Below are 20,544 nucleotides of genomic sequence, written 5' to 3'. Positions count from 1 at the left end.
ACTTTGGACCAAGTTGCCAGTCGCTCCAAAAGGTGAGAGGGAAATAATCCTGGAGAAATGATGGTGAGACAAGCAGGAAAGAAGAGGCAGATGTTTCACAGAAAAGCTGGAAATTGTGCAGTCTTGATGTGGTTCATATGCCACTGAGTTCTTAATTTTTTGGTTAACCCACCCTTGAAAAGGATCACACCTGGTCCACTCTGGGACAGTGCAGATTTACCCCTAGATACTAAGGGTGGATCTTATTTTATATGTTGAGCAATGAAGCCTATTTTTCAGTGGGAAACAAGTGAGACTCACTGAGAACAGATCCCTGATTTGTGCATGCTTTGTGTGCATGGTGTTGATGGTTCAGAAGAAGAGTTGACTTCATATTTTATATGCATTAGCACTTTCTCATGAATAGCTGAGATACATGTTTATTTGTAGTCATAACTCTACCACAAATTAAAATCAGACTCTTATGAAGAGAAGCTCAAGGAGATGTCAGAAATGATACAGAATGACACTTAACTCCAAACCCCAGACACCACATTTATCCAAAGAAAGGGATAAGACTACAGTAGGAATAAGACCAGGAGCTGAGTTATTTTCGCTGATTAAATTTTCAGCCACAAGCTAAAGAACAAACAGCTGCTAGATACTTCTGTCTAGTATAAAGTATTTTCTCACATTTTTCTTTTATGCTCCTAGTTATAACTGCACACATCCAAGCACAGTAGTATAAATTTATTCTTGGTATATATGGGAAATGTGGGGTACTTGCAGGGGACAAACTTCCAAGCTTTGTGCCCTTAAATTTGCTTGCTAAATAATCCAAAAGAAGAAAAATATCAAAAGCACAAATGCATAGTAATCACTCCAAACCGGGCTTCATAAGTTCCTCTTCTTCCCCAAGACATTTGGAGGCTCCTTAGTTTATCCTATAAAATTTAAATATCCAAACACCAATGGCACATAGCTCAACAGCATTTTAGAGGAGAAGTAGTAGCTGAAGATTCAAATCCAGAAAAAGCTAGGCAAGCCCCTACCTGTCTTTCCAAAGTCCCTCTAAATTCAGGGCATGGTGTGGTGCACTGGCAGTCCTTACTTGATCCTCCAATAGCTAGGTAAGCAGATTCAAGGTAAGCAGAACTGACTCAGCTGCTCACTCAGGAGGTTAGCACCGCCACCCCACCCCACTGTCCACTACAGCTAGGAATGTCCCTTCTATGAAATCTTAGAGAGTCACTGTTGGTAAGTGTGGACAATACTGACCCAGATGGACCAGTGGTCTGAAAAGGCAGCTTCCAACACTCCTATTGATTAGGCAGGATGGAAAGTGGAAGCGCTGAGATTTGTAGTCCACACTAGCAGAGAAAGCACTAATGTATGTAACAAGACAGGCCAGCTTTGCTGGCTCCCAAAATGGAGTTCTGTCCATTTAAAAATGGAAGCCAACAATACAAAGCTAAGCAAGTGTTAGCAATGATGACCAACATAGACCAGGTTCATTGATGTGCAATTTGATAGCTCAGTACATTGAGCAATGATATAAAAACCATGACATATAGTAGTGGACTATATGTCATTTGGCCTTCTGTCGGTTCCAGGGAACCAGGCAGAGGGCTATTTTTGATAGTGGCATGCTCCCTGTGGAACGCCCTCCCTCCAGATGTTAAGGAGTTAGAAGACATCTAAAGGCAGCCATGTATTGGGAAGTTTTTAATGTTACATTGTTATTATAAGTGCTGGAAGCTGCCCAGAGTGGCTGGGGCAAGCTAGACAGATGGGCAGGGTGTAAATAATAAACATTATTATTATTATTATTATTATTATTATTATTATTATTATTATTATTACTACTACTACTACTACTACCACTACTATACTACTACTACTAGACCATTATATATAGATTCCAAAATACTTCCTATTCTTTCTTTCTTTCTTTTTCCTTAAGCTGTATTTTCTTGAAAAACTTTACACACCAATAGCACAATCATACAGGAAATTCTAGTAACAAGCTCCCCCCACCCCAGTGAACATTAGTGCTCTCGCATGGCTCCCATTCATTTAAATTGGTCCCTCCAAAGGTGATCTTCCTGCTGGTTATTCCTCCCCAAGTCTCTTTCTATATTCCCACTACATATGTGTTCTTGTGACGTTTTCTTCAAACCCATTTTGACATCTTGAACAGTAAAATCCCAAGACACAGTTTGACTTCAAACAAATACACTTACATAACCACATCTGGGACATACGTTCAAGAAAACGAAAAAGAACAAAGCATTGAGCAAATGGAGTAAACATGGAACTAAATGAATTTAGGTTGGGGCCTAAATCTTTCCCACTGCTTGGATCTGGGAAAATGGTGACAGATTTCTCCTGAGAGTTTCTACACATTGCTACATTATGCCCCTACTTCATTTCAGTGAAATAAAACTCATTCTCAGTTTGTTAATGCATGCTTTAAACCATGCGTTTCACCCTAACACGGAGAACCACATTTTCGATGGCTCCATTATATCAGAACACCACCATTCACATTGCGTAGATAGGGGAGGTTTAAACCTATTGCCAAACCATGAATTGCTACACAAATGTAGCAAACTGGTTACATGGCATAACATCAAACCATGGTTAAAGCTTGGACTCCTTCGTTCCCTCACACATGATGATTCGCTGACCACATCCTGGTTTGCGGCAAACCATAGTTTTCTGTTTCGTCCAAACTATCTGTCTGTGGGTTCTGCTTGTTCTGAAAATTGGATGGAACCATCAGCTGACGATTTGAACAGAACAACAACACTTGATTTACCTGTAAAAGGAGTAAAGGTAAAGGTACCCCTGCCCGTACGGGCCAGTCGTGTCCGACTCTAGGGTTGTGCGCCCATCTCACTTAAGGGGCCGGGGGCCAGCGCTGTCCGGAGACACTTCCGGGTCACGTGGCCAGCGTGACGAAGCTGCTCTGGCGAGCCGGCACCAGCGCAGCACACGGAAACACCGTTTACCTTCCCGCTATGAAGCGGTACCTATTTATCTACTTGCACTTAGGTGTGCTTTCGAACTGCTAGGTGGGCAGGAGCTGGGACTGAAAGACAGGAGCTCACCCCACCGCGGGGATTCGAACCGCCGACCATGTGATCGGCAAGCCCTAGGCGCTGAGCCCTAGGAGTAGGAGGTGGTAAATATTGACTGGGAGTGCTCATTCACATGGTGGTCTAGGGACCTTTTCTGAAGTGGGCTCATGGACCTAGTGGACATTTAATGTGCAATTTTTGAAAACTGGTGCCTATTTTAATTATTTTTAACATTACCATTCTGGATTTGTTTGGGGTTTTTGTTGTTGTCTTTTTTTTTGTTTTGATTTTTGCTTTAGGCATTTATTGTTCACTTTTGATGTGAAAGTAGAAGAGTGGAGTATTATGATCATCATCATCATGACTACCACCACCATTGGGTTTGGTGTTATGTGTGAATGAGCTCATAATATTATCCATGAAATCAGAGTTGCTTTAAATACATTTCAACCTTCTCTTTCATTACGCATGGAGAGCTGCGCTTCTGTGCTTCTCACCCAGTCCCCCATATGTAGAGACTGTTACTATTACACTTTGCTTTGCTTGTTGAGCCACCATAGGGACTGTACTGACTGTGGAGAGTTGATACAGCTTGTGAAGGTGAGATGAGAGTTGCGGAGCTGTAACTGGATTCACAAGGACGTGGGTGGCGCTGTGGTCTAAAACACTGAGCCTAGGGCTTGCCGATCAGAAGGTTGGCGGTTTGAATCCCCGCGACGGGGGTGAGCTCCTGTTGTTCGGTCCCTGCTCCTGCCCACCTAGCAGTTCGAAAGCACTTGAAAGTGCAAGTAGATCAATAGTTACCGCTCTGACGGGAAGGTAAACGGCGTTTCCATGTGCTGCTCTGATTCGTCATGCTGGCCACATGACCCGGAAGCTGTCTGTGGAGAAACGCCGGCTCCCTCGGCCTATAGAGCAAGATGAGCGCCACAACCCCATGGTCATCCGCGACTGGACCTAACGGTCAGGGGTCCCTTGGATTCACAGCTATTGTTGGGAACCGGCCTAATTTTGCTGTTTCCAATTTTCCACTTATTTAGCATTTGCTTTACAATTCTGTTGCTGGTGCTCTGTTGCACTCCGAGACCACATTCTCCTGCAAGGCTTTTCCCAGATCTTTTTTTGCTCCCTGGGGCTCAGCAGCAAATTTAGAGTTTCCTACTCGAACCACAGGCATCCCTCAAGCGTCTCACATGCCTACATTGTTTCCAATAGAGCTGCACAAGGAGCCCGCTAATCATTTGGAATTTTCCCCCCTGGGAACCCAAAGGTCAACAAGGATATTTTTAAAACTGTGATTCTGAAGTCTAGATTACAGTTCGGCCTCTGTTTTTTCAGCTTTATATTTGCTTAATGGAATTTGTGTGGAGTAATGCACTTACATTGCAGTCAAGCATAGTTTGGATGCCACCTGGCCGGTTAGAGCATAGAAAAGCATTCAGGGAAACACAGAACACTGTAGTGAGAGAGAGAGAGAGAGAGAGAGAGAGAGAGAGAGAGAGAGGGGGGGGGGGAGAGGGAGGAGAGTCAGATTCTGATTTTAACCACCTGTTCTGGACACTTGTTGCAGAAAGCAGAACGAATTCTTAGTGACACAAGCATATTGACCTCATGCAGCCTGAGGCAGATGAGAGCTATAGTTCACAACATCTGAAGGACACCAGGCTGGACGAAGGCTGACCTGCGGGCTTTTTACAACTGCCAAAGCACTGAAGTGTGCCAAGTTATCTTGTTCATGAGGGGGGAAAGTACATGTTACACACAAACTAGAAGCCCTTTCAGCTCCCCCCCCCCCCAAAATGAGTTGGATCCAGATTTAATCATGCTTAAGAGTAGTTGACCCATGCTTAGAGTAGTTAAGTCCTACTGATTTCAATGTGTGTACATTGGTACCTCAGGTTAAGAACTTAATTCGTTCTGGAGGTCCTTTCTTAACCTGAAACTGTTCTTAACCTGAGGTACCACTTTAGCTAATGGGGCCTCCCGCTGCCGCCGTGCGATTTCTGTTCTCATCCTGAAGCAAAGTTCTTAACCCGAGGTACGATTTCTGGGTTAGCGGAGTCTGTAACCTGAAGCGTCTGTAATCCGAGGTACCACTGTACTCAAAAGTTGCTGGGAGTCTCAGGTTGGCTGTTCTGCGCATGTCCAGCTTGTAGGCTTTCTGCAGGCACCTGGTCAGCCACTGTGAGAACAGGATGCTGGACTCGATGGGCCAGATCCAGCAGACACATCTTATGTTCTTTTTTTGGGGGGGGGATCTTATTTATTTATTTTCCACACACAAAAAACACACAAAAAGACCGTAAATTACTTTGTCCATTGGCTTCCCGTCCTGCCCTTCCATGGTTTCAATATCTACCCTAGGATGCTGCATATATTTCGCATACACTATTCAATACATCCATTTTAACCTATTTATCTTAATAATTAGCACCGACGCTCACATTTCAAATGCTTCTCGCGTTTTCATCTTTGCTATAATCATTCTTTAAATACTCAATAAAAGGTCCCGGAGGATTTTTTTCATCATTTTGGCCTCTAATCTTTGCTGTTAATCTTGCGCATTCCGCATATTCCGTATCATTTTCAAAAGCCATTCTTCCTTCATTGGAACTCTCATCTTACGTTGTTAAGTTGGATTCTAACCCATTATTTTTAAGATGACTGGCTTCTTCTTCAAGTGAAAAGCAGCTTCGGGAGGACATCAGTTTGAGTGGAGGTGGGTGGGTGGAGTGCTTAACCCATGGGTAGGCAAACTAAGGCCTGGGGGCCGGATCTGGCCCAATCACCTTCTAAATCCAGACTGCGGACAGTCCGGGAATCAGCTTGTTTTTACATGAGTAGAATGTATGCTTTTATTTTAAATGCATCTCTGGGTTATTTGTGGGGCATAGGAATTCATTCATCCCCCCCAAAAAAAATAGTCCGGCCCTCCACAAGGTCTGAGGGACTATGGACCGGCCCCCTGCTGAAAAGGTTTGCTGACCCCTGACTTAACCCTTTCCTCACTGGCTGCTTGTCGACTCCAAAGCACTGTTTCCCCAGCTGCATTTTCTTCCTCAGGGTTACAGTTGTAAACCTTTCCCATGGGGGCAGGAGCAGCTTGACCGTGAATTTTAGCAGAAAAATGGCTGGTGGGGACAGTATTAAATACAGTAGTACCTCGGGTTACAGACGCTTCAGGTTACAGGCGCTTCAGGTTACAGACGCTTCAGGTTACAGACTCCGCTAACCCAGAAATAGTACCTCGGGTTAAGAACTTTACCTCAGGATGAGAACAGATATTGCGTGGTGGCAGCAGGAGACCCCATTAGCTAAAGTGGTACCTCAGGTTAAGAACAGTTTCAGGTTAAGAACAGACCTCCAGAACAAATTAAGTTCTTAACCCGAGGTACCACTGTACCTCCTTCCTTGCTCAGCTCTTCACTTCAGAACCGCACTGTCCTGAAAATGTTTTTCAGTTAAAGAGCAATGCTTCCTTACACACATTTTAGCTACAGTGAACTCTGTCTGAAATGTTAAAATACCTCTGAACCCCCAAACAAGAATGTTCAAATTCCACTTTGTTCAACCCGGGGGCATAGTTACTTCAGTTTTGTCTATATATTTATAAATCAATGTAAATAAGAATATGAGTCTGCTTTAATTTACCAGAGCCTTGATGTAACCGATACTCAGAAGTGCAGAGCATTAAGCTTTGTAAAGTGCAATATTACTGCAGGGCACATGTCCAATTTTTAAAACACTATATAGATTGGAGACAGATGAGCTTTTCAGAATTATTTTAAGGCCCATTTTGATTAAATGCCTTAGATGCAGTTTCCAATGGAAATTAATTTCATTGATGTGAAAACAAATGGACTCCAACCCTCAGAATCAGCTGCAAGTTCATGTTCAATGCAGCACTTGAAAGGGAATGGAGCAAGCCCAAATTGTGACTGGGAAGGAACGCAGACTTTTATATGCTTTGCTGCACAAATAGAATCACTTTGTTAAAGCTTCACATTGGAAGGGTTTTGTATACAAGCGAGAGAGTATGTATGTGGTGTGGCGGGGGGGAGAGAGAGGGAATGGGGGGCATGTTTAGAGAAGAAATGTACATGCAGAGACCTACGAAGTGTGAGTAAATGCATTTGTATGCAGGGCTTTAAGGTAGCCTTTTTGCTGCCAAATTGGTTCCCATTCATAAATGATGAACCTTTCTATTAAAATGTTAAACGTACAAGTCAGGTATTTATTTCCCCTCAACCTACCAGCAGTCATCGCTTCTGAGCTCCCAGATGGGCATTTAGCATTTGTCAGGTGCGATCCATTGTGCTGGTCACAGATCTGTTATCCCACAAGTGCCCTTTGCTGCATATAGTGGTGATTTCTTTCTGGGGGTGGGAATGGAAGAATACAGGGACAATTACCAACTGCTATGGCATGGTTATCCTAATTGTTTGCCACAAAACATTGCAGCAGCCAGGCCAGGCTATTGGAAAACCCCTTCTTCCTGATATTCCACTATCCCTTCCCATCAACAGCCAGTTGGCTTTCCAATTAACATGCTCAAACCTCATTGGGCTTTGGGGTGGTGGTGGTTCCCCATTAGCATTTTTTCTAAACAGGATTTTGAGGTTCCCCCAAGCCCTATTGATACCTAGGTTATTTTCTGGAAGCTTAAAAATAGGGGTCATCTTATACATGGGTAGCGGTGAGGTTGGACGGGTGACTGGTGGCTGCTGCAAGCCGGAGATGGTCAGCGGTGTTTTGGCGGATGATTGATTGTTGCAGCAAGTACTGCAGACCATTGGCTGCTGTGGCAATTGGGTGGGCGATTGGCGTTTGCTGTTGGCGAGCATGCAGATGAGTGGTCACTTCATCGATGTGCATGTGATCGACTGTGTTGGTCCCACAGGTGAACAATTTTCAGCAACTCCCACCCCCTTAAAAGCTCAACAACTCTGGGTAATTTCCCCCCATTTTCTCAATTTGGAGTCCCCAAAAAGAGGGGGCGTCTTATACATGGGAGCGTCTAATACATGGAAAAGTACGGTAATTCTGTTTTTGTCCGTCTCCATCGTCTTTCCTGCTGAGTTCTGCAAGGATGACACTGAGATGGAGGATGGGGAGAGGGAGCTGACAGGTTGTGTGATCCCCTGGACTAGTTACAAGTGGGTAAACAGGCAAATGGGGGCTGGCAATGCCCCATTGGACGCAGTGAACCAGTCTCCAGCGGCTGTCACTTAATCTTCTCAACACACGTGTGCAATGTGCTTCATGATGCTTGCTCCCAAGTGGCTCGATTGGAGCCTTGCGGGAGCAGCGAACACTGTGCAACCAGCTCACCTGGATTCCTACTGTTCATTTGGTGATGTTCTAGGTCCTTGCCAAAGATGCTTCTCATGCTTCCACTTGAGTACCCAGTTGGAAGCACAGGAGACATGTGTGCCTGCTGCAAGGATGAGGGACCTGAAGTCCTCCAGATGTTGTTGAACTGCAGCTGCCATCATACCTGGCCATTGGCCATGATGGCTGGGGCTAATGGAAACTGGAGTCCACCAATATCAGGAGGGCCACAGATTTCCCCATCCCTGGCCTAACAGAAGTCCCAGTTTGTGGTTATTTGACCTATCAAATGTCCTATCAAATGTTATGGAAGATAGGCCTGGCACAGTAACTCTTTGTTATGGGTACCGGGAGGGGAGGACCATACAGGACCACTTCTCCATCATCAGGCAACTGTCTCTAAAGGAGGAGGAGCTGTAACTCTCACCTTCGCATCCATCATACTGCTGGGGGACAGCGATTGCACGTCCTGTCATCTTTGACATTTTAATTGAAAAGAAAAGCTTAAGCAGGTTTTTAACCTTAAGCAGTGTGTTTTTACAAGTGTATGTGGAGAAATAATCTGTCAGTGCAGAGCAGGCTGGGTGCCACAAGAGTTGGTTTAGTGGTTCAACAATCCCACATTAGCTCACACACCTTGCCTTGTTCCATGCCTCAATAGTTTTTAGTAGAAATGCTTTGCCCAGAGGCATACAATTATTAAGAAAAGGAGACTCTGCTTGCTTAAAGTCTGGAATTATTAGCTCATGGTAACAAGCCTGCACTGGAGAGACTGTTGGGTCTTTGTTTTCATGAGTCTACTGTAATTTGCCTTCTCATTTTAAAGAGGAAAACTTCTGCTTTGTTTGCAAAGTTAATACTGATATACATAATCACTTTGACAATTATTGAAAATATTTGTGCAGTTAAAAATCAGGTTTCAAGGAAAGCTTATGCGCCTTTATACTAAAATTCAACTGTGAATCAAGAAAGTGATTTCACTCCAAAATGTCATATATACCAGATGGGTCCGGGCTTAAAATTAGGCAATAACATATTTGTATTCTAGGACTGGGAAAGAAGGAAGATGTAACTCTTTTCACACACACACACACACACAGAGAGAGAGAGAGAGAGAGAGAGAGAGAGAGAGAGAGAGACTACGAATGACATGATGATAATGTATCAATTGCAACATTAGTGTTTAAAAGAGCAACGGGTGCCATTTTCATTGGGAAAATAGTGGCTTGGATGGGGGAAGCAAAAAGGGAAAGTAAGGGTAAAGGAGGATCACATGAACTATTATTTATTCATTCAAGGGCTTAGAAGAAAAATGTTAATAAACCTTTTTTACATATGCAAATAATTCAGATGCTGACTGCCTGGCATTATTTTAGGTTGCAGTAGCAACCTTTTCACAGGACGGCACCATGGCAATAGACTTCAAGCTTTGTGGCCAGTCTAGATGGTCTATATCCTCAGTGTGATCTGCACAGTACCCAGAACACTGTTGATGCTTTGCAAATGTAATGGAGGTGATCTTTGAGGTTTCACTTATACCAGCTAACAAGGCTTCTCTTCTGAACTTTGCCTCTTCCTTCCAGGCTATTTACTTCTGGATTCCAGAAACGAAATTTCTTGGGTGTCAGGTGCACTGTTTCATTGGACCTGTCATCATAAAGGCATAGGGGGGACCCATGTATCCCCATGCTTATCCCTGCCAATTTAGACTGTGCGTGCACAATTATTTAATACTTTTGTTAGCAAGCACAGACAAAATTGCGGCCTGAAATTCAAAAGTGTGTGGTGTTTTGTTTTTTTTCCTCCATCCAGGAAAAACCTGGAAGGTTCCAAGGTGCTACAAGGGGGAGGGGGGATCCCCAACGAAAACAGTAATTTTCCCAACTGCAAAGCAGATGCAGACTTGCAAAACTAAGCAGAGCCGAGGGTGAGAGTGAGGACAGCAAAGTAGCTTATTTGCTATTTTTTTAATATACACAAATAATTTCCTTTCTACCCAAGACCCCTATTCCCAGGCTCATTAAATCAATTTCAGAAAACATTTTGGCTCTGGAACATGTAAGTAAAATTCCAACCATATGGGCTCTTGAGGATTACCTGTGCAAACGGCAGAAGTCAAGCCAAAACAAGTTTCTGTCAAATGGCCTAACACCTAAGTTTATTATGAAGGTAGAGAGCTCTATAAAGGGTCTGTAAGCAGTGCAGAAAGGACTGGCTGTGGGGCTCCAGAAAGTTATCTGGGGGCTGCTTGTTTTATGTCAGTCACCTTGAGAATCAGCTCTCCCTTACACAAAAATATAGTTTCATTGAGTCACAAATGTTAGATTTGGTTTTTATTTTATTTTTTAAGGCTCAAGGCACTCTGAAAATGCCTTGTTCAGAGGTAGAGTTTACTGCAGTTTAAAGCCATAGCACCGTGAACCCCTTGATGTGCATGCAAAGAAAGGCCTGGGCATACAAAGCAGAATTTGGTTTTGGGTTTTTTCTTTCAGCCAGCAGCTACTCCGGAGCTCAGCATTTCAAGCTGGCCTTTAAGCCAAGAAATGTTTAAATATCAGCTGGTGGTGTGGCTCAGGGTGTGGAGAGGGAAACAAACTATTTAATTGTCCATATTTTTCAGTAGAACTAATCTGGAAAAAGTTGAGGATCAATAAAGCCTTCAGCGTAGCCTCCAACTGGTCCGAAAATGCTGGGGCCGTCATGAAAACCCTGAAGTCGTCACGGCTTCTCACTACGTCATGCAGAGTCCCGGATTCTGCAAGTGGGCAAAGGGAGGGGGAAGGGAGTGGGGCTGGGGGGGAGGCCGCCCAGCCCCTCATGGTGACACAGCAGGACCCACAAGGAGGAGGGGGCAGGGCACCAGTTGCTGCCGCTGCGCTCCTCAGCTCTCCCAACCGGTACCACTCAATACACCCAACTACGGTGATGGTGCTGTCAGGAGCAGTTTAAGTGGGGGCCAGTTCACACAGCTACACAAGGGCCCTCTGGCATTCCTAGCCCTCAATCACAGAGACTACATTGCGGGCGCAGAAGTGCCATTTTGTAAACATCCAGCCTGGGTACCTCCTCTGACACCCAAAGCAGGCTGATGGAAGCATCACAGTTTTGCCATATACAGTGGTACTTTGGTAATCGAACGGCTTGGCTCCCAAACAAATTGGCTCCCAAACGCCGCAAACCCGGAAATGAGTGTTCCAGTCTGCAAACGTTTTTCGGAAGCTGAACATCCAATATGGATTTTGCAGCTTCCAATTGAGTGCAGAATGCTCCTGCAGCCAATCGGAAACCGCACCTTGGTTTTCGAACCATTTTGGGAGTACCGGACTACCGGAACAGATTAAGTTCAAGAACCAAGGTTCCACTGTATCATTCTAAGGCTCCCACATATAACCAAGACATTTGCCAGTACAGTATTGTCACATACTCCTCTTGGTGACAGCCACTGGGGCAGCTCAGCCAACCCCGCCCTTTTCCTAAATTCCATCAGCAGTGGGGGGTGGAGGGGAGAACACCGATGTATGATAGAATTCCCCTATTTTCATCTGAAGGATGTTGGAGGATATGCTTAAGTAACAACTGCAAAATACTCAAGTTCAATATCATTGTACTGAAATTGTTGGTGCTGTCGAATCATACATACTCTGAACGACTTGGGTCTTGGATATTTTGTGGAGCTCTCACTCTCCATATTGGCCAGTCTGGATCCCAAGTTCAGTTGAGGGGATTTAAGAGCTGAAATTTAGGTTTAGAAGAGTCATGTTCCTCATGCAAATAAATATAAAAATATTATTCACTGCTCATATTCAATCAAAAACAATGCTGAATTCAGAGCACAGTACTGGAGGTTCAAGAAAAATCACCATAAAAGAAGGAGATAAGTGCACAATCCTATATGTGTAATATAAGGAAATAAGTGCACAATCCTATACATGCCTACTCAGAAGAGTTTGATAGGATTTACACCCACGTAAGTAAATGTGGGATTGCAGCTTCCGTCTCAAAATTATACTTTTGCGGGACATTTTTCAGAGACTTTGATACAGTTAAAAAAAATCAAACTGATTATGCATTAAGTCTTCCCCCAAAACTTTCTGCCATCCTTTCCAACTCTGAAATGAGAAAATTTCACTGAACTTAAAGTTCAAATACCAGATGGGTTTTGAGTTTTGACATTCATTTTGAAATTGAGTGTGATCATTTTTTCCTTAATATGTCTCAGTTCCTTTTTCTCTCTCTCCCCTTTTTTTCTAGGCCTGTCCCAGGCTCATTATCGTCATTACTGCAACTACACAACCGGCAACGACAGCCAATGCCTGCCTCTATGCCTGGGACTCTTCCAAATCCTACAATGCCTGGTTCCTCTGCTGTTTTGATGCCCGTAAGTATGGCAGCTATCTCTCTCTCTCTCTCTCTCTCTCTGTGTGTGTGTGTGTATTATTTGGTGGTATGGTGATTCAAAGTGCTTTTGCCACCTGTCCCCCAGAAAGGCCACACTTCTTAGAAACTATATTGCTTTCTAATTTAATGTAAATGCTGATATAAATCAAGTATGCACAGTTTTCAATTTCATCACTGTATCTCTGCATCCATTAGAAGAAGAAGAAATTAAGAGGTCTGCACATCAAAACCTCTTGGTATTTTTGTTTCCTGATTCTGTTTGGCTGGTTATAGCTTAGATTCTGTCATGTTGTTTTTCTCTTCTGTTAAATTTTTGACTGGCTATGTTTGTTAAGAAAAATAATAAAAAGTAAATGAATAGAAAGAAACAGTGTTGTTTCACTGAAAATAACACAATGCTTTTTAAAGTAAACAATTCTTGAGCATTTCTCCTGCAATGTGATTTTCAGGAACATCATTTTTTGTTTTGCTACATGAACTGAGTATTTAAATAACGTTCTGCCGCAGTAGTCTAAGGCAGGCATGTGAATTCCCCCCCACCCCCCGCTGTCAGATTCAACAGCTCCATTGGGAAAAGCCTCCCATTTCCAACCCCGCTAGATCATACATTTTATACATATATCTTAAACAAGTTAGTTTGGGCTGCCCTGACAGCATCAGCCATAATTTTATACAGTGATGTTTTAAAAGCCACTTAACCCAGTGTGTTGTTTTCTAAAAGCAAGGGAAAATCATTATTGAAAGTCTCAAGCCTAGGTGACTAATTTGTTCTTCTGGTGAAGAGGCAGTTTTCTATTGATTGTTGGACAAAACAAAGTTACTGGCTATATTTTCTGAAAGCAGATAAATACAGCCAGCAAAAAGTGATGGCCATCCTGCATGGACACAATGAACCTCGCCTTTGCCTGCTTGTAGTAAGCCTTTGGGAAATTTATCTTACCTTTCAAATACCATCTGATTTATTTTGCTCTTTATCCTTCTCAAGATGGAACGACAGATGTCTATGAACACCAACATAATGGGAATGCAAGGCCCAAACCTCAGCAACCCATGTGCTTCACCACAAGTCCCTCCAATGCACTCAGAAGCCAAAATGGTAAAATATTGAAAACATATTGTATATGTTGTCTGCTGAAAAGATTATTATGCTCTTCGTTTGCTGGCCTCTGAGGACAATCCAAATACCGTATTTTTTGCTCTATAAGACTCACTTTTTCCCTCCTAAAAAGTAAGGGGAAATGTGTGTGCATCTTATGGAGCGAATGCAGGCTGCGCAGCTATCCCAGAAGCCAGAACAGCAAGAGGGATTGCTGCTTTCACTGCGCAGCGATCCCTCTTGCTGTTCTGGCTTCTGAGATTCAGAATATTTTTTTTCTTGTTTTCCTCCTCCAAAAACTAGGTGCGTCTTGTGGTCTGGTGCGTCTTATAGAGCGAAAAATAATTACGTGTCTGCTACAAACAAGTTCAGAGCATGGGTGACTCGGTTGGATAGGGGTTAGATAGGTTAGTCCAGGCGGTGCCTCAGAAATCATGAGGAAAGATGGAGAGAGACAGTGATTGCCAAGGGACAGGGGAGGTGCCAATATATCTCCTTGCCAAGGGTGCAAGAGAGCCTAGGTACGCCTCTGGATATTGGGCATAGGATATTGAGAGGAGACTGAGCTGGAATCCTTGAACGTTAGCAGTAGAATTGCGTACGTGAAAGGTTGCTCTTAGGTGCAAGTTATGAGGAAATATTTGGCGGAGTGGAAGGAAGTGCAAAAATGGTCGGTGCCATTGGGTGCTTGTAGAAATGGATGGATATGACACTAGGCTGAAGGAATCCTAGTGAGTTTGATTCCCAAGTGCCTGAATATTTGATTCTCTTGCCGCGTGTATTTAATGGTGTGTTTTGTTTAGCTTTGTTCTTCAAAGTGGATTCTGAGACCTTAGAATATAAAAAAGTAGAGATGGGTGAACTTCTGGCGCATGCAACTTTCCCATATGCTCACAAAAAGTTCTCTTTGACCCACTTCCTCATTAAACTGTGTTTATATATATGCATAATACATATTTAAATATATATTTTAAACAGATTGTTTCTTCAAAATAATGAATGCCTAAATGTTTTCTCTCAAACTATGCATTTCTAAGCACAGTGTGCCTTTAAAAATGTATTGTGCTACGCTTTTGAGCTGTTGAGATATTTAGAAAGTGGGGGGGGGGGGAGAGACATGATGGATAACGTACGTTCTGAACCGCAAGTTAGTCTGGAAGGTGTGGATCAGTCAGTTCATATTGCCGTTTGGAAAGATCAAATTCCTCCAGCACTGAGGAGTCCAAGCTGCTGTCATTTGTATTAAAACTCATTATGCATTGCCCCTCACATAGATATATTGTATTTGGACTCCTGTTCAGCGCTTAGAGATGACTGGGATTAAGCGGTATACAGACTTGTGGAAATAAATAAATAAAATGAGCATGTGCATATATATATACATGCACAAACATGCTCACATGTGTGCATAGATTCTCTCTCCATCAGCTCAGTAGAACTGCCCAGCTGCTCTCTGTACCACATGGCTCTCTAGGCCCAATCAGCGACCTGCTCCATCCTCTGCTTTACAGCACTGTGACATCCTCCTCCTTGCACCTCCCAGTGTCCTCACTGGTTTAAAACTCCCCCTTGCTTTGGCATGCCATCAGTGGCAGCGCCAACTGTTTCTCCACTTCCCCCCTGCCTCTTCCCTGTCTTGCCTCATTTTGAGAAAGGGCTAAAGGGGGCCTGCAGAGGGAGATCTTTTCAGCAAGGTGGTCAAAAGAGGCTTCAGCAACCACGGTTTGCTGCTGCTGCTGCTGCTGCTATAGAAAACCCCCCTGTGTTAAACTTTATGGATAGTTTCTTGTGACATTTCTTTACAATATGTTCAAAGCAGGGTGGATTTGATTTAAACTGAATTGATTTAAATCACTGGTCAGTGAGACTTGACTTCAGACTCTTTTTTTTTTTACAGAAATACTCATTCTTGCTGGTATAATCTTAATATTTACAACCAGATGAATGCTTCATCTTTGGAATAATAAATTTTCGGAGTAGTTTTTACAGTTATATAAAAAATTGCTGATTTGGTTATACTATTCGAAATACGTAGACCGATAATTATGAAATTATTGTGAGGTTTAATAAGTTCACTGTTTATATTTGGACAACTTTTCTGCTTCCTTAATAACAATTTAAACAATGTATTGAACTAAAACAATAACATTATAGCATATGTATCCATGTTTGTTAACTGATGTGGTTAAACTTTTTTTTAAAAAAAAAAACAACTTTGACTGAGTTTTAGCACACATGAAAAACCTCAAACAAATCCTTATTTCCTGATGAATAGCCTTTGAACTATAATGTAACATGAATGAAAAACTATCTTTGGAAATATTTTTCCTCCGAAAGCATTTTATTTTAAAAATCCAATTTATTTTTTTTTAAAAACCCTTTTTAAAATAAAAAAAAATCTGATTTAAATTTAAAAAATCCGTTTTTATTTATTTTTAAATCATTGATTTTTATCCACCTTGGTTCAAAGCAGCTGTTCTAGCCACCATGGCAAACTGTGGCAGCAGTTCTCTCTTGGCTGCCCAACCCAGAAGGCCTCACTTTGAAGTACCCCCTTGTTCCTTCCTCAGAGGAGGGTCACCATCTTGGGGGGCCTCAATATCCCATGACTATGGTGTGCACGTGTGCAAGTCATATGGCATTTGTGCAAGATGTTAGCACATCACGTGACATGCATGCGTATGCCGCACAACAACAGCCCCCTCAGTCATGGGGGCAAGCCAACATGCTTGACTTAGAGTAAGAGGAGTTGGCAGTGAAGAGCTTTGTCTCCACATGAAAATTGTCTCATTCCATCTCAGGGCTTTTTTTCATCTGGAACTCACCAGAGCTCAGTTCCAGAACCTCTCAAATCGGTGCCTTCATGGTGCCTCAAATAGAAGCATTCATGGTGAGTTCCGGTACCTATTTTTCTAGAAAAATAGCACTGCTCCTGCCTACCTAGCAGTTCGAAAACAAGAAGTACAAGTAGATAAATAGGTACCACTCCGGCAGGAATGTAAATGGCGTTTCCGTGTGCTACTTTGGTTCACCAGAAGCGGTTTAGTCATGCTGGCCATATGACCTGGATGCTGTATGCCTGCTCCCTCGGCCAGTAAAGCAAGATGAGCACCGCAACCCCAGAGTCTTCTGCAACTGGACCTCACAGTCAGTGGCGTAGCGTGGGGGGTGCAGGGGGGGCCGGTCGGACCAGGCGCAACATCTGGGGGTTAGGGTTAGGGGGCGCAAATCCACGGGTTAGGGGGCGCAAATTACTTGCCTTGCCCCGGGTGCTGACAACCCACGCTACGCCACTGCTCACAGTCAGGGGTCCCTTTACCTTTACTTTACCTCATTATTGGGCTAACGCTGTGGACTTCCATACGATCTAAGCTCGCTTGTGCTAGTGTCAAGTTCTTCCTCTTATAAGTCTGAAACTATAAGAAGCAGATACAGTGGTACCTTGGTTTAAGAACAGCTTAGTTTATGAACAACTTGGATTATGAACGCTGCAAACCCGGAAGTAGGCGTTTTGGTTTGTGAACTTTGCCTTGGAAGCAGAACATGTTGAGTGAGTTCCATTTGTAAATTGAGTCCCCCGCTGCTATGGAAAAGCACGCCTTGGTTTAAGAACGCTTTGGTTTAACAACAGACTAAGTTTGTAAACCAAGGTACCACTGTACATAAAAGTGTTTTCAGGATTCTGATACGGCATTTCGGAGCAGAAAATCGCCTCAATTGATCAGGGGAGCTGTAGTCTATACCAATGCAAAATTGCATTGATACGTGGGAGATAGGCAGCTGGTGCCTAGCATTTCATATTGTCACCACATGCTTAGAACTGCCTATTGCCGATTTGAAAGAAAGCCGCAATGTGTGCTTTTGAAGTTACTGTTGTTCGCCGCAGGAGGCGGAGGAGGGAGGCCTTTTGCCTGCCAGTAGATACGATGCGCACTTATGGTAGACATGAACGGTCACATCTTTAACTCAATATAAATTTCAGCTAGGCAGCCAACCCAAGTCTTTTTAACACCTCAGCTGAAACCACACTCTGTAAACATGCAGTTGGTTGGCTTAAAGCAGCAGATGTAGCCAAAAGAGTTGGCAACAGCAGCCAAACTAAATCTGTGGTCAAGGTTTTTTTTCTCTGCTGTGTGCCATACCGTAATCGTGATGTGCCAAATAGCAACAGCATCTCCAGCCCAGCTTATTAAATCTTTCTGGATTAGGCTGCCGGCAAGTGTTTTTTCCCTCTCTCTCTCTCTCTCTCTAACCCAAGTACTGTTGAGCCAAGCAAAATACTCCTTGGCTGAAGAAGAAAAAACATCACATTGGCATCTCTTTCAGAGGCATACATTTCTACTGTTACTTTGCCTCTCCCCCCCCCTCACTTTTTTTTTAATGGAACTCTGAGGCTTTAAAACCGAAATTATTGATACATATGGTGAGAATTCTGTTCTTTAATACGTGCAATTAAGTGGATCGCTTTTTAATCTCAGTAAATTTGTTTTGGCTTCAGAGTCAGAGTTGCAAAGGTGTTCCTCTGGCAAGCTTTTCCCCAGCAGATAATTCCAAGAACCGGCATACAACAGGATGCCATTAACCTGCGGACTTGATTACTTTTTGATAGAAGTAATGTTTAAAAGAATTATAATATGCATTTATGTGCATTAAGCATACACATGCATCAATCATTCATACAATTTCCCTAAATAGGCTGTGCATTGTAAACTGATTATAAGCTAAGAAATGTGTATGTTGCAAAGCTCTAAAAGTCCCAAAGCTGCGGTTATTACAAATATCAGTGCTGGGAGTCTTCTTTTGCTTTGAATCATAGAATCTTACAGTTGGAAGGGACCCAAGGGTCATCTAGTCCAGCCCCCTGCAATGCAGGAATCTCAGCTAAAGCATCCATGACAGATGGCCATCCAACCTCTGCTTAAAAATCTCCAAGGAAGGAGAGTCCACAACCTCTCAAGGGAGACCATCCTACTGTCGAACAGCTCCTACTGTCAGAAAGCTTTTCTGAATGTTTAGTCAGAATCTCCTTTACTGTAACTTGAGGCCATTGCCTTAAGTTCTACCTTCAAGAGCAGTAGCTATCCTATCTCCTCTCAGTCTCCTCTTTTCCAGGCTAAATGTACCCAGATCCTTCAAGTGTTCCTCATAAGGTTTATTTTCCAGATCCTTGGTCATCTTAGTTGCCCTCCTCTGCATAAATCCTGTTAGTCAACATCATTCTTAAATTGTGGCGCCCAGAATTAGACACAGTGTTCCAGGTGTATCAAGGCAGAATAGAGTCATACTATTACCGTGGTACCTCGGGTTACAGACGCTTCATGTTACAGACGCTTCAGGTTACAGACTCTGCTAACCCAGAAATAGTACCTCAGGTTAAGAACTTTGTTTCAGGATGAGAACAGAAATCACGCGGCGGCAGCAGGAGGCCGCATTAGCTAAAGTGGTACCTCAGGTTAAGAACAGTTTCAGGTTAAGAACGGACCTCCAGAACGAATTAAGTTCTTAACCCGAAATACCACTGTACTTCCCTTGCTCTAGACACAATACTCCTGTTGACAGAGCCTAGAATAGTGTTAGCCTTTTTTTGCTGCTGCATCACACTGTTGGCTCATGTTAAGCTTGTGTTCCAAGGCTTACAGTGCAAGCCTTCACATATTTACTCAGAAATGAATTCTAACAAGTTCAGTGAGGTTTGATCTCAGGTCACAGAATCATAGAACTGCAGAGTTGGAAGGAACCCCAAGGAACATCTAGTCCAGTGTTTCCCAAACTTGGGTCTCCAGCTGTTTTGGGACTACAATTCCCATCATCCCTGACCACTGGCCTGCTAGCTTGGGTTGATGGGAGTTGTAGTCCAACCCCCTGCAATGCAGGAATATGCAGCTGCCCCATATGGGAATCGAACCTGCAGCCTTGGCGTTATCAGCACCACACTCGCAACTGTGGATATAGGATTGCAGCTGTACAGAGTGATCTGACATTCACATTATGCTGGTGGAACAGCCAAAAGATGCTTAGCCTGAGATGGTAATAAGAAAGCACACAAGTACAATGGTACCTTGGGTTAAGAACTTAATTCGTTCTGGAGGTCCATTCTTAACCTGAAACTGTTCTTAATCTGAGGTACCACTTTACCTAATGGGGCTCTCGCCGCCACCGCGAGATTTCTGTTCTCATCCTGAAGCAAAGTTTTTAACCCAAGGTACTATTTCTGGGGTAGCGGAGTCTGTAACCTGAAGCGTCTGTAACCCGAGGTACCACTGTAGAACATTGGTTGGTGTAAATTTGCTCCATTGACAGGAGTGTGAATTGAGGAGGTGTAGGATTTGGCATAACTGTTCTCTGCTGTGCCACTCTTGGCCCACCCATAGCTCTACCCCTTTTCAGCCATTTTTCGCTGTATTTTCACTGGTACTATATCCACTATATCCAAAGAATTCCACTGACATATTTTTTCATTGTATATCTGGTGTTCTGCTGATACAGCAGGACTCCTGCCAAACCCTATTGCCCTTCAGCTGGCAGTTCTTACAGATAGGATTGCACCCACAGAATCATATTTTATTGTGATTGCCAAACATTTGTTGTGTATGCTACACTATATATAACACAGGAAAATTGTTGGGAGGAAAAATGAAAGAGCAGCTTTGCAAACAT

At 43.2% G+C, this 20,544-nt stretch overlaps 1 protein-coding gene across 6 annotated transcripts in view; it reads left to right on the top strand.

Moving 5' to 3' along the window:
- CREB5 (cAMP responsive element binding protein 5) overlaps nt 1-20,544 on the top strand; it is a 262,546-nt gene that overhangs the window by 180,799 nt on the left and 61,203 nt on the right. For all 6 annotated transcript variants that reach the window (XM_081883354.1, XM_081883355.1, XM_081883352.1 and 3 more), the window contains 2 exons: nt 12,645-12,771; nt 13,777-13,887. In XM_081883354.1, the coding sequence (XP_081739480.1) occupies nt 12,645-12,771; nt 13,777-13,887 (238 nt within the window). The remainder of the gene's footprint in view (nt 1-12,644; nt 12,772-13,776; nt 13,888-20,544) is intronic.

The sequence above is a fragment of the Podarcis melisellensis genome (assembly GCF_964234715.1).
Source record: "Podarcis melisellensis genome assembly, chromosome: 12".
Lineage (NCBI taxonomy): Eukaryota > Metazoa > Chordata > Lepidosauria > Squamata > Lacertidae > Podarcis > Podarcis melisellensis.
The sequence above is the reverse complement of the archived record's forward strand: the minus strand, read 5'-3'. Positions and strand labels throughout refer to the sequence as shown.